The 12,132-nt window shown below is 36.2% G+C and overlaps 1 protein-coding gene across 4 annotated transcripts in view; it reads right to left on the bottom strand.

Moving 5' to 3' along the window:
* The window catches only part of LOC150110333 (macrophage mannose receptor 1-like), a 127,275-nt gene that overhangs the window by 15,649 nt on the left and 99,494 nt on the right, over positions 1-12,132 (bottom strand). For all 4 annotated transcript variants that reach the window (XM_090392959.1, XM_090392972.1, XM_090392979.1 and 1 more), the window contains 3 exons: positions 6,719-6,871; positions 5,613-5,720; positions 40-204 (listed from right to left, as the gene is read on the bottom strand). In XM_090392959.1, coding sequence (XP_090249085.1) covers positions 40-204; positions 5,613-5,720; positions 6,719-6,871 — 426 coding nt within the window. The remainder of the gene's footprint in view (positions 1-39; positions 205-5,612; positions 5,721-6,718; positions 6,872-12,132) is intronic.

The raw sequence follows: 12,132 nt of genomic DNA, 5'->3' as shown, positions 1-12,132 counted from the left end.
GAAGGAGAAAGTGTAGGAAGAAATTAATATTGCATTTACCTTTCTTAGTCTTGCAGATATAGCCCAACTCATTCCTGCAGTCAGCGTCATTCCATTTTAAAGAAGGCAAAAGAACTTCAACACAATTCTCGTCTTCACTGCTAGGCTCACCAATTTCCCAATTTGTGAATTCAACAGAACTGTTATCATGCCATGCGAAGCCACCTGCGAATGAGATAAAACATTTCAGTTATTCATTGTAAAGTAATGAGATTATAGGTATACAAGTAATTTTTAATACTGGAAATGGATAATTTCACTTTTTTTCATGTCTTGCAGCAGTCTATCTGACGTTGAATTCGTGGTGTTTTAACATCCTACAGCTAATTATTTAAAATTTGTTCAAACACTTTGCAGCTTTTTTCATTATTTTGATTATACCCTGTACATCAACTTCTGTTTAGCGATTGCCTCAAAGGAGCGTTTTGCATTTATGCTCTATAAAACTTTCTAACTTGTTAATGAAGTTCATGAGAATCTTAATAGTATCTTTACGCATATAATTCAAATAAAGCAATTCGTTTTCTGTCTTTCTTCACAATAATCGAGCTTTGACATCCATAACTTCTGAGAGTACCATTATTTTGAAAAGTTAAACTTTCCTGGTGGCCTTATTCATACCAGTATCTTTCATAATTTTTGTCAGTTTTTACACAGTTTTTTTTCATAACTTTCAACTATTTCTATTTTATCGCCCTCTATTATAAATTCGTTTTACTTGTCAGAAGCCATCGCTTTTCTTTTGCTGACGTTTAAGTTAAGCCCAGCTTTGACCAATGAATCAAACTCTCCCGATCTTCGTTAGTTTCTGCTAAGAATGTTTTCTCATCTGCATATTTTAAATTATTTATTTTTGTGCCACCTCTCATAATTCCAGCTGGCTCTTTGTCTAAGTTATGCATTCTCATAATATATTCACTATAAAAATTAAATTTATTTATTTATTTAGCGTATGGCTCACGCATGAAAAGTTACATTACAATAATCATTAGTATATATAAACATAATACTTAATGCATTATACATTATACATATGTAACACAACAATACATAATGTAGTCATAATATAGTCATAAAAGAAGGGACACTTCTGAATCCTACACGAAGCACAGATGATTATGTAGTCGACTGCGATTGCTGTGTAGCGTGGATGAAGTTCGACATTGTATGACCATTCTGGTCATACAATGTCGGACTTCATCGGACTTTGGCACGTTCTGGTGTAATATCACTAAATGTGTTGTGGGTGATCCACAGTCGCACCTGGATGAGTCAATCGTGCCTCACTCGTAGAGGCTGTCAGCATATCTTCCCTGATTGGTGCGGATTCTGTTAAGGATAGACCAAGATTTTCGAGGTAGAAACAAAATGCATCTGTGTTGAGTCCACTAATTGGTGGAGTGTTGAAGTGTTATCTCCAGAAGACTGTTCGCTGTTAATATTGGAGCGTGCCTTGATTTTATCCTATTTATTTCTAGGATTGGGATCTATTTGTGGGTTGGGAGATCTTGGATTTCCATAATTTTGACGTATGTCAAAATTATGGAAATCCAAGTAAGAAAGTTGGATCTGCATAGGTGAGATGCTGTTTAGCACTGAAAGGCAGTAGGTTGGGGTTGATTTCACTGTTCGAGAACTAAGGTGCATAGTGGTGTTAATCTGAGCATCAACCAAGTACACATGGGCACTGTTCATCCGAACGGATCAGCAATATTCAGCTTCATTGAAAAAAAAAGTGACTAAGAGCAGTTTAGCAAAGCTTTACTGCTGAGGCACCCTAAGTTGTTCCACGGAGTTTTTTCAGTATATTGATTCATGTATTAAAAAAAAAATAATTAAAAACCCATTTTGCGAAAACTGTTTTTCCAAAGACTCTTTTTACTGAAGCTTTTTGGTTAGCAGCTTGCTTCTCAAGAGAATTAGGTGCAAAGTTTTATGCAATTAGATTACAACTGATCTCTTTACAATTCACAGTTTCTTGTAATCTAGATAATCAAAAGCTTTCTTATAATCAATAACACACATGAATACTTCCTTCTGATATTCTATTTTTACTTCCATTATCCATCTCATGTTTGCTATCTGGTCTATAGTGCTCTCTCACTCTCTCTCTCTCTCTCAAACACTGGTAAACCATAATGAACTCATCGACATCTTTCGGCATCAACATCCAGATAAGAAGTCCTACTATATTTCCTAACACACCTTCCCTCTCGTTAGAAACATCTCACACATTCCTTTCTACATTTCAGATTATTGCTTCGTCAAGCTGCAACTTTTTTTATCTTTGGAAGCATCCAAATCAGAAAATGCATATGGGATCCTGAAAGATCCAGATTACATAAGAAACACTCAAGCTTTAATAACTAACCTCACTCACACGAAAGTGGATACAGAACCAATGAAAACATGCTAGCCCCACCCAAAAATCCTTTACGCAGATCTATAGTCACCAGAAAAATCAACAGAGGAACATTAGAATCCAACAACTTGAAGAACAGCACAAGTATCTCCCAGTAGAAAGCCCTGAATATCATTCTGCCTTCAAAGCCATGCAAATAGACGCAGAATTATCGGAAACAGGTGCCCTACTTCGATCACAGCATACACAAATAAATCTCTCAGATTCCCCCCACAAAATATCTTTTCTCATTGGGAAAAAATGCCAGGCAGCAAACTCCATCTCTGCTATCAGATTTCAAGATGGCAGCATCACAGAAAATCCAAGTAAAATCACTTCTGAAATCCTACAATACTACAAGAATGCATACAGTTCCACAGGAACATCCCATCATGCCATTCACGAAATACTGAAAGAAACAAAAAAATCTCTACAACAGCTCAGAACCATTTAGAAAACAAAATCACGCTGTCCAAAACTGGCGTCCAATCTCCCTAATTAATACCGATTGCAAAATCATTTCCAAAGTTATAGCAAACCGAATAAAGCCAACACTGCCTGAAGTTATTGGCCAACATCAAACGTACTCTGTCCCAGGAAGATCAATACATAAAAACTCCATTTAATTAGCGATCTAGAGATCTCATCCACGTCACGAACAGCCAACACGAAAACCTAGCACTTGTCAGTCTTGATCAGGAGAAGACTTTCGATAGGGTAGAGCACGAGTACCTTTATGAAGTTCTAAATACATTTCGCTATGGTCCTCTCATCATTGAAACATTGCAATTACTATACAGAGATGTACGCTTCTGTTTAAAAATCAACAACCGGCTTACTCGCACTTTGTCATACTCTCGATGGATCAAGCAAGGATGTCCTCTCTCTGGACAATTATACACACTGACCATAGAACCCTCCTTAAAAAGAGTACACGACACCATCATCTCCAAACGAACCAGCATCAGGGATCCACATAAAAAATAACCCTATCAGCATATGCCGATGACGTCACTGTAATAACCCGAAATCAAGAAGAAATGACAGTAACCGAGGAAGCACACAGACTATACGCAGAAGTCTTTGGTGCCAAATTAAATTCTTCAATAACTACTGGCAAATGGAAGGATAGAAATGATTCTCCGATCGAATGTAGCTGTTCAAGTGAAGGCCATAGATACTTAGGTGTGCATCTCGGCAACAGAAGAATATATAACACACTGAACTGTACACAGCTGCTGAACCGTTTTAACAGGTGCTAGCTAAATGGAACATCATTCATTCCATGTCTTCACCTATAGGAAGAGTACTAATAGTTAACCAGATGGTTGCGAGTGTGTTATAGCATACACTCAAAGTACCCAACCCCCCCTGAAGAATTTATTCACCACATTCAAAAGGCAATCAAACGTTTCCTATGGAACAATACTAACTTGACAACATACTCTGAACTCTGCAAGCTACTCAATAAGGGAGGCCAAGGCCTGATTTCCCTTGAAAATAAGATTACATCCTTCAGGATAATCCTTCTGGTAAAAGACTTCAGTCAAGTCATGCTTACGTAACCACCTTCGATTACATGATGAAATCATCCACCCGAGAACTTTTACTTTCAACAATCCTCCGAATGGCCATTTCTACACCATCTCCTATTAAACTACCTCGTTTTTAGAAATATGCACTACAGCGGTGGAAAGAGACAGAGCTTCATCACACACTAACAGGATCAGCAGAGTCAGCTGTACTAATAGAACCACTGTTTTAGAAGAGAAACATAGCAAGTCTCGCAACTGGCCAGACCTTTTATTTCCCTACATGGAACTGGGCAGGAATAAGAATCATAGGAACCTCTTGACCCAGACCCTAAAGTTGAAAACATTCACAAGCTTACCAATGATGAACCCAAACTTTGTGTTCCAAGCAATTTTTGGAACAAATTTTTGGGTTCTAAAACGCAATACCAACAGATGCAAGCTGCTATTAGAAAAGCCTATCCAGATATCGCTACACCTCAGGGAATCCGCATTTCTTTTAGAACCTGCGGGGAGCCTACCTTTAATCTTGCATCATCTGAAGCCTCACTTCCAATTATTCCCTCCAACTACAAGAAAATACACCACTTCCTCATATCAGTGCCTCCAACTCTGCCCTTGTTATATTCATCCTTAACCCTCTCATTTACTAAGCTGCACATGCCACCCAGTTTTCAGTGGCATCTTCCATATAAATCGAGGTGTGCCAAACCAGATTCCGCTGTACAGTGGAGACTATGGCATAACATCTTACCAACTCCTACTAAGTTCCACAAATTTCAGCAAAGACAATCGGATCAGCCAAGTTTCAGGCACCTTGGAACAAACACATATCTAACCTTTCCTGTAAACGAAGCGATGATCCCATACGCCCTGAATACAGCCTCTAGCACCTGTATCTACGCACACAGCCAAGTAGACTACTGGAATGTAGTCTATACAGAAGAGAACAAACAAACACAAATTTGCAATTTCCTCTTCATCTGCGACTAGATCGTCATTTACAGTTTCTACCTTAAGCACACAAGAAGTAACCAGCACCTATCCATCACTAATTTGGAACGAACCCTCATGTGTAGCCTACGGCGGAATCTACAAAGCAGGCTTTCACTGGAATTTGATTACCACAAAGAAACAGGAACTGTCGCAAAATTCACAGAGGAGTGAAATGAAACTGTTACCTTGTTCTGGATTGCCGACGATAATACACTTCAGCTGAAGAATAACTAAAAGTGATGCTGATCTATAATATTGACTATTACTGAAAAGACACATCCTACCACTAATACTACACTACTAAAAGTAAGTAGTGTAAAAGACAATACTAAAAGACACATCCTACCACTAATACTACCTACCACTAATATACCTTTTTCCCCTTCATTTCTATTGTATATCTAAAAAGAAAATTCTTTTTTCATGCAATATATATTCTTATAATCTACCTCTCTCTCAGTGTTTGTTTGATCACTTTCAGCATAATTTCTCTCGTATATGAAATTAAACCGATGGTTCTATAATTTTCGCAATTTCTGGTTTTGATTTATTTAGAATTGCACACACCTGGGAAATAATAATGATTAAGTAGATAGGAGGTTATATGAAGTATATGAAAATCTTTAATTATAAAACACATATACCATCACGTTTTCTTGTCAATCCGATCCATACGGCAGTTCGTGCATTCTTCATTTGCATTCCCAGAACTTTCACCTCTTCTTTAGAGTGAATGCTTGCTAGTATTCCTCCTGTAAAATAATGAGACATATAAAGTATCTGTTAGTTAATGATAGTAATCATATATGTTTAAATATCTCCAGCTGTATGGTGGAAAAATTCGGTAATAGAAATTTTCAAATGTTAGTGAAATCAGATTAAGGGTTATCATAGCCAAGATGTTCACTATTGTCAACAATGAATCTCCTGTAATACTTTCTAAATATACTTCAATTATACAAGAATTATGGGTCCAGAAAATTAAATTTGTATTCTTTGTAGTTATTTTCGGTGTCTTACAATATTTGAGAAATTCATTTATCTGCACAATTCAGTGTTACTAACTCAATGATTAAATATGTACACATTGTATATATACTGCATTTTAGTAGCATTGAGATTACGTTGAGTGTCAAACACTTTAGAATCCTTGCTCTGAGAGCAAATGGATCTTTTCAAAATGCCTCAGCTCTCCATTATTCAATATATAGCGAGTTACGACGATTATCGTATCCAGAATTTTTCACATTTTTTCGTTTCACACTAAAAACAACAGCGGTTCTTATCACTAAGTTTGTAATGGGAAGACCTTATAGTATGAGAAGAGGAAAAACGGTGTGACTGAGGGACATCACTGGCCGTTCCAATGTTTGGTAGGTGCACCTGCGATATGTGTGTGTGTGTGTGTGTGTGTGTGTGTGTGTGTGTGTGTGTGTGTGTGTGTGTGTGTGTGTGTGTGTGTGTGTGTGTGTGTGTGTGTGTGTGTGTGTGTGTGTGTGTGTATATATATATATCTATATATATATATATATATATTTTTATATAAATATAAAAATATATATAAAAAAATATATATATATGTATCTTTATATATATATCTTTTGCAGGTGCACCTACCAAACATTGGAACGACAAGTGATGTCCCCAGTCAGACCGTTTTTCCTCTTCTCATACTATAAGGTCTTCTCATTACAACAGCGGTTGTAATGGGTATATATTTAAAATAAAGACTTATTTCAAGCAAAGTTACCTCTTTTAATGCACTTCGTGTTGGCTACATCCCAAATAGCCTTATTATTGCTTTCGACGAAATAACAGTAACCTCCTCCTAAATCAAGCCAGTCATCCCGATTCGATGGACATGCAGTATCGGCTTCTGGCGATAAAGTCACCACTGGTTCATCTAAAAATTCAAAATGAATTAAAATGGATCTGTGTTTATCATATATATCATATATATATATATATATATATATATATATATATATATTCTTATGATATTCATCCAATTTTGATTTGCTTCCTCAGCCTTAAGTAAAAAGCGGGTTATATTCCATTAATTCGAGGCATAACCAAGGACCAATGAATTGTGGAAATACCTTCTGAATATGAAGCGCTGAAAAGGGCCGCTTTATACGGCAAAGGTGTTTTATCCATCTAACTTGCTTCTAGATTTTTTTTCAGTGTTTTGGGATGGAGGCTAAAGCATCTCTCATTATGGGAACAACTTTCGTTTTCTTTTGCCATATTCATTCAACTTTGACTTGCAACTCGCGAAACTTTGTAATTTTTTCAGTTTCTTTTTTTTCAATTCGGCTGTCTCCTGCTACTGATATTTTGATAAATTGAAAACTCTTGTTTTCACTTTTTTCAACCACTTTATATCGGGTGTGTTACACTCCAAGCTTTAGTGAGTCTGGATTTTGAAATCCCAGAGTATTTTAGCTTTTCATTCTAAATCGCCCTTTGGTCAACTTTATGAATTCTAATAGTCTTTAGATACCTTAAACCCTAACTTTTACATAAATGTCAGTGAATTATCTTAACTGCATTATCGTGCCATTTGTGGTACTCAAGCTGTGCGATTTTGCTACCCCATTGTATAATGTGGTCTACCGTTTCTTCCTTCTGTTTGCTTAATCTACATTTACTGTCTTATTGCATTGTTTGCGTTTATTCCTTCATAACGTTTGGTTTCATTGCCCTATTCTTGCGCTATAAAAATAACCGACACTGTTTTCTTCTTTAGTGCTCCATTTCTCAACCAGGCCACGTTGCTATCACCGCTGTCCTCTATGCTGTGAAGGTACTTTCCATGAAATGTCTTATATTTCCATCTTTCACTTCTCATTTCTACTTGGTTGGCCTTGTACTCCAGTTTTATTTCCATGGGTTTAAATAAACCCTCTTTACTTACCTTAATCAGAAATGTTTCCATTGTTTGCTGCATATAATAATTCAGTTTTCATTTTTCTTCTTCAACAATTTGCTTTAATGGTAGAAATCCCCTGCCTCCTTTTCTGCGTGATAGGTAGGGCCTATCAACGACACTGCGAGGATAGAGGATATGGTGCGTTGTCATTAATGTTTAAGTTTTTCAGTCTAACTTTTTCAACTCTAGCTGGGTCCATTCAACAATGCCTGCCTAAATATCTCAAAACAGGTATGATCCAAGTGTTAATTGCTTTTCTCGAATTCCGAGAGTTAAGCATTGACTTAAGGAATTTTATTAGGCATCTTGTGATGTCTGCTATAGCTTTTTCTTTGCCCTTATTGGGCAGAATTTCTGATGCTTCTAAAATTCCAAAATATTTGTAGCTATCTTCGAATTTTATTGCTTTGATTTTTCGCCATTGATCAGCTCGATTTCGTTCTTCTTCAAACTTTCCTCTTGTTATTCAACAATTGTACATTTGTCTATGCCAAAATCCACTGATATATCTTGACTAAATGTGAGCTCAGTATTATGCAATGATTCAAGTTCATTCTCTGATTTTGCGTACAGTTTTAGATCATCCATATATAAAAGTTGAAATATCTTTGCACTTTTTTGCGCAGTTTGGTAACAATGCGCAGTTTTATTTAAAATTCTAGTTAATGACAGGATGAACAATAAAGGAGATAACGAGTCTCCTTGAAATCATTTTGTCAATCAGCAATTGGTCTTTTTTGCCTCTCAAATTTTTGCTGCTACCTTTTTGCTCAATTGAAAAAAAAAATTGCTTTAAGATAGCTGTACATATGTGTCAGCTAGTATTCCTGTGAATAGTTTAAAAGTTGTTTGCAGGTAGATTATTGGTCGGAATGTTTCTGGCTTTGGATCCTTTTCCTTATCCTTTATGATCATAAACGTTTTGCCAGCTGTTAGCCATTCTTCTTTGCTTTGTCCTTCTGAAACATCGTTATCTTGATTGGCAAGTCTTTCATGTAAGACTCTCAGATATTTGAACTAGTAGCCATATAATTGATCATTCCCGGGTGTTGACCATTTTTTATCCTGTTAGCTTGCTTTTAAACCATTTCAGTTGGTATATTTTTCCTTCTCAAACTTCGTTCATAATTTGTTCAATCCACTTTGCCTTAATATTCTACCTTTTAGGATTGCCCTATAGGTTTTGTCAAAATGTGTATTGTCTTTGTCTATAATATTTATATTTATATTTCCTATAAAATTATCATTCCTGTTTTTTATCAATTTTCTTCTAAAATTGGTGCTGATTCGCGCAAAACAGCGAATTTTGCTTGTACTATTCAATGCGTGAGTTGTATCTTCTTATTTTAGCTGCAACTGCAATTCGATTTTGCTTAAGATCCGTAGTACTTCATCGATAGGTCGTGTTCCAATATTATACCTCTTTATGATAGTCATTTCGGGTTTTGGTGTTTTTCAGCTTCTTTTCCTTAAGGTTTTTCAAATTGCTCGTGTCTGTTCTAAACTGAAAAACTTTATTCACCAGTCGATGTTTCCGCTTTGGTTTCTGAGCCTTACTGCTTTTGCGTTCACACAAATCTTATAACTTAATTCAGATGTTACTACGTAGGTTACTGAATACATAAGTTGATTCATTTGTCGAATAGTTCTAGTAGGAATAGTCATTGCAGATTTATTGTCTTCTTGTAGATGGTTTTTCAGCTTTTGTTGCTGTACTTGCCTCAATACTGGAAGCCTGAACTCGTTCTACGTTGTTGTTTATTTCCTCGGTAATTTTGGCGAGGACATGTTTATTCTCTAATACAGTAGGTTCATTTCAACTATTTCTGTATTTTCAGCATTTTCAGCAATGGCTTCTCGTTTTGCTACGTTCATATTCTTGGTCAGTTCAGGGCCAGTACAGTCTCCTTTTACAGCTTGAGCTTTCAGTGCTTCAAGATCAAGTTCGCTAAACATCTTGCGTTTGATAATGAAACCGCGTTGTTGCATCAGCCTTTCGAATGAAATTTCCGATTGTCGATCTTCAGCATGCTCTCCTTTTTTCCTAGTAATTATTTTCGAGTTCTTAGAATCTTGCTCCTCTAGCCCACTTCTCACTGGATGTCCAGGGAGTATGACATCCAGTGTTATCCTTGGTAACCCGCTCGACGACCGATGCGGTATAGCGTTCCGATTTTTCTTCACCATTATAACTCGGGTTAGGCAGGTACCTGGGGGAGAAGAGAGACACCCACTGCGTGAGGTGGAAAACTAGGAAAACAGGAAAGAATCCTCCCCCCCCAGCCCTCGTATAATCTAATGGCATTGAAGGGAGGGAGCAAGATGAAAAGAAATACAGAGGAAAAAGCGAGTAGGGATTAGTCTACAGATAATATAACAGGTGTACATATTACATTAAGTAAGGCATGGTCCAGCTTGGCTCTTCGGATTTGCCCTGCCCGTACTTACTAGAGTGAGCCATTGAGGATTACATATATATCCCAGGAAAAATATTCCTCTAGATATTACTCCGTTGTGAGCAGTCGTTAGTTGATCAGTAAGCTGCAGGTTTTACTCTTTTTGTGTAATTCGACAACAATATTCATGATACATCAGTCTTAAGCGAGTACAAAAGTACTACAGAGATTTGATAACCATTTCTTGTCAAACGTATAATGTCTATTTCTCTGTGGAAAATTTACCTTACGAACAAAATAATTAATGGCTAAAATATGAAAAGAAATTCAGAATAAAACATATTATCTCAATCGCACTGACGTTGGAAGCATAAGTAAATATACTTCTGTATTGAATGCTGTTCTAACCACAATATGTTTGAGATACGTCTTTCACTCGGCGGACATCAACAGTGTGGAGTTGTGACGCATTCATTTAATATCAATATTCTAAGGCGTGTACAGAGATTAGTGCTACACATTAATGAGATATGAGTATTCCTCTGTCACAAACAATAACGATAATGACAAAATACACTCCTCTACCACTCTGCAAAGCACAACAGTTGTGATTTGGTGATGAATATTGTTCAGAAAATTCTCGATGTTTTGTTTCTCAGTTGTACACACAAGAAAGACTGGTTTTTATTATTGAAGTTTTAGACACACGAAGCCTGGTTAAGTGTATGCAAAACGTGTTGAGAAGCTTTGTGGGAGGAAATGGTATTCAGAAATATCCGAAACAACTCAGTTTACAGGGTTGATCACGAAAATTAGACTTTAAATATAAAGTCAAAGATTAGAAAATCATCGAGACTCACGGGATATGCTACAACAGGAATACGTGGTATTTAAGTGAATGGATAAAAGCTACATTTCATGAGAAAAGTCAAGAGATTTTGTAATTAAAACGTTATTTTTTCATTCCTCTGCTATTCACTAAACGGTTTAGAGATACCAGGAACAACCATTTTATATTCTCACAAACATTTCCATAGCTTTTGCCTACTATCCATTGAGTGACAGTAGTGGAATCCATGCTAATGGGAATTTTTTAAATTGAGATACTGCCATTAAGTTACTCGTGTTGGGGGTACACGTTTTTCAGTTAGTTTGGAAAGTGTAAATTTAAATAATAAAATGACAAATAATTTTGCTTACCTAAGAATTACTAGAAATTATTTCAATATAAGCTAATTTCTAAGATATAGGATACATAGCAGTGGAATGAAATAGATAGAAATTTCGGGTGTAGTTGGAAATGTTTGGAGTACAAACGGACAAATGCCTTTAATAGCAATGGATTTTTTAGCATTCAGTTCGGACAACAACTTAACTTACTCCATGTTGAGTGATGCAAAATGCTAGGAAAACATTTACTATCGTCGATACAAGAACAGCAGTAAAAGTACATTTCAGCAAATTGCCTTTTCCTGTGGTTAGTAGAACCATTTGAAAGTAAATTAAAACCATTTGATTTAGAGTTGGAAAAATTTAAGGCCAGTAACTTTCATAAGAGGTCCAGAAGCATGAATCTGTTTTATACGGTCTGATTTATTAATTTATTTATTTTTGCTCGTATTGAATATGCTGATAACTTAATTGCATTTGTTTAATTACACTGGAATTTCTTGGTGGAAGGTCAGGAACATAGACACAAAATATAACAGGCAAGAATTAAAAGTGTAAGAGGAATAAATATTTCCATATCAATAAGGATTACTTCCTTGATATGCAAATGTTTGCATCATAAGACTAAAACAAGAGTCTCCTACGAAATGTGTCACAGAAGTCACA

This window comes from Typopeltis vanoorti, chromosome 1, assembly GCF_054136105.1.
Source record: "Typopeltis vanoorti isolate ZY-2024b chromosome 1, IOZ_Tvanoo_1.0, whole genome shotgun sequence".
Classification (NCBI taxonomy): Eukaryota; Metazoa; Arthropoda; class Arachnida; order Uropygi; family Thelyphonidae; genus Typopeltis; species Typopeltis vanoorti.
Note: the sequence above shows the minus strand (reverse complement) of the source record. Positions and strands in the feature narration are given on the sequence as shown.